Genomic DNA, 2966 nt, shown 5'->3' on the forward strand with positions numbered 1-2966 from the left:
ACAAATATATCAACATTCTTAAATCAAGACGTCAGCAAAATGACGTTAGATTATGAAGTCTTGTTTTCTGAAAATATATATAAAAATATATTTATATGAATAAACATATAAATAATATTTTAATGCTTAAAATAAGAACAAAAATGTGCTGATGGAGTCAATTTCATTCTAAGTGAAAACTCCATTTACAGAAATTTGTTCTTGTTTTAAGCATAAATCCCAAAAAAACTAATATACATTTTACATAAAACAACACTAAAATCTTGATATCATCCTTTACTCATGAAAAAGAGGATTTCATCTTTGAAAATCTGTTTCTAAAATTTTAAAAACAATTATTGTTACTTTAAGTAAAATTAATAAAATTTAAAAAATGTATTTTACTTCAGTTACTTATAATAACAAGGCACTATTTCTCATTTTACTAAAATAATTCAAATAAAAATGAAATTAAAAATAAAAACTATTAGACATATTTAAAAAAACAATTAAAATTAAAACTAAAACTAAAATGGAAAAGTAAAAAAAATAAACTAATTTAAAATATTAATAACTATTAATGTAATTTGCATTACGTCATTTGTAATATTTTAATCTAAAAATTCTGAAATCTTGTTTTCTATTTTGTAATATTTTAATCTAAAAATTCTGAAATCTTGTTTTCTGAAAAATGTACCAAAATTAAAATAAAAATGGAATTAAGAATAAAAATGAAAAATTAAATCTTCAACTAAAATAGAAAGATAATAAAAAAATAATAATAACTATTATAGTAAATAAAAAAAGACATTTCTTACTTAGATATTGGAATATTTTTATCTAAATAAAATTAATATTAATAAAATTTACTAAAATTAAGTGAGGGGGAAAAATGTGAACGTAAAGAAAACTTTAAAGGCAAAACAACTGTATTTCTCTGAGCTCGTTGGCAGATATTTGTTTTTGTCTGAAGCATAAACTCACATCATTTTTCAGAAAACAAGTAAATACAAAAAAAATTATTAAGAAGATCATTTTTGCAGCGCAGAGTCATATTCTCCATGATATTTCACACACTCTCAGGATGTACTGCTGTGGACGGATGACGGAGATTGTGTGTGTGTTGTGTGTTTTCAGGTGAAGGGATTGTCGTTGTGTTGTGTGTTTCATTGTGTGTTTTCCGGTGTTCTGGTGTGGGTTGCGGGCGGAGGGGAGGTGGCCGGCAATTCTTCACTGGAATTGTGTGGCAAGATGTTTATGAGAAGAAGGTATTGCAGCGAACACACACACACACACACACACACACACACAGAGTCATCTATCAGAGAGACCCAAGCTCACTGCACACAGAGAAGTCATTCGTCCCATCAGAAGCGACCCCAGCTCGCATGAAAGTCTGAGGTGTACACTTGGTTAGGACAAAGAATGTGACGCAGCGTACGACTGGAAGCAGCAAGAAATAGGACTCAACACGCAACTGAAACAGAAACAGCATCCTTGCTGCAGTGTTCCAAGTGGAGCAGAAGCTGTTGTGTTACATGCTTGACGACACGGGCGTACTATTCTAACCTCTTCTCTTCTCTGTGTTCGTCAGCTGGTTCCTCCGTTCAAACCGCAGGTGAGCTCAGAAACAGACACCAGATATTTCGACGAGGAGTTCACAGGACAGACCATCACCATCACGCCGCCGGGACAAGGTACTCAAACACCTCCAGCACAGTCTAGTCAGTAGTTATTGAACAGCAAGTTTTTTAAATGTTTTTAAAGGAATTCTCTTCTGTGCACCAAACCTGCATTTATTTGATCAGAAATACAGCAAGAGCAGTAATATTCTGAAATATTTTTACTATTTAAAACAGCTATCTTCTCTGTGAATATGTGTTAAACTGTAATTTATTTCTGTGATGCGCAGCTGTATTTTCAGCATCATTACTCCAGTCTTCAGTGTCACATGATCTTCAGAAATCATTCTAATAATAGCTTTTCCCTTTTTGGTTTGATTTAAAGGGACAGTCACCCTAAAATGCATTCTGTCATCATTTACTCTCCAACCCCGAACGAGTTTCTCTCTTTTGTTGAACATAAAAGAAGATATTTTAAACAATCGTCAACCAAACAATAAAAGTTAAGCCATAGCCACTTACTTCAGAAAAAAACTGTATTGCTATATAAAGCTGTTTGGTTACCAGCATTCTAATTTGTGTACAAATTAGTACCAAAAATAAATTAACAACCCTCGAAAAACACACTTGTCTTACCAAACATTTGTTCACTCAAAGCACTTAGAACAAAAAAAAGAAACCCCCCAAAAAAAAACAATCCAAACTTTGCGTAGAAGTTCTGCCGGCTGGGTTTCTTTCAGGTCAGAGGAGCGTATTAAAACTGATTCTGTTTGTGTCTGTGTTTTGAGCAGATGACAGCATGGAGTCGTTCGACAGCGAGAGGAGGCCACACTTCCCACAGTTCTCCTACTCGGCCAGCGGAACGGCCTGAAGCTTCCCGAAGATCCCCGACCTCACAGAAACAGCACAACTGCTCTGAGATCAGACGTTCACGTTGCTTCTGTGGGCTTTGATTTCAGGAGGATACGAGAGGGAACACTAACATTTCCACACAAACATACAAAATAAAAAACTAACAAATCCACCCAGACTGCCAAATTAAGAACTTCAAATAAACAACTACCTTTAATAAAAATAATAATCTAAAACAATAATTTCATGAATATAATTACTCACTTACGTCAACTGAAAACTGAAAAACCAACTAAACCAACAACACCCTATTAATATCTATAAATAACTAAAATATAATACACTATATATTTAACACACAAACAATTACTATACCTAAACTTAACCGACCCCCAAAACACCCAAAGAATTAATTATCAAATTAAAAAAATTAAAAACAAAAAAAAAATAATTTTTGTAATTATTAAAATGACTGAATTACACCAAAAAACAAAAAAAAAAAAAAATAAAACC

At 32.5% G+C, this 2966-nt stretch overlaps 1 protein-coding gene across 1 annotated transcript in view; it reads left to right on the top strand.

The window, feature by feature from the left end:
• LOC109106773 (RAC-alpha serine/threonine-protein kinase-like) overlaps positions 1-2533 on the top strand; it is a 21332-nt gene extending 18799 nt beyond the window's left edge. Inside the window, 4 exon segments of the mRNA XM_042773457.1 lie at positions 1091-1093; positions 1190-1247; positions 1574-1676; positions 2393-2533. Coding sequence (XP_042629391.1) covers positions 1091-1093; positions 1190-1247; positions 1574-1676; positions 2393-2472 — 244 coding nt within the window. The 3' untranslated portion in view covers positions 2473-2533.
• Positions 2534-2966: the final 433 nt, after the last annotated feature.

This window comes from Cyprinus carpio, chromosome A17 (genome assembly GCF_018340385.1).
Source record: "Cyprinus carpio isolate SPL01 chromosome A17, ASM1834038v1, whole genome shotgun sequence".
Lineage (NCBI taxonomy): Eukaryota > Metazoa > Chordata > Actinopteri > Cypriniformes > Cyprinidae > Cyprinus > Cyprinus carpio.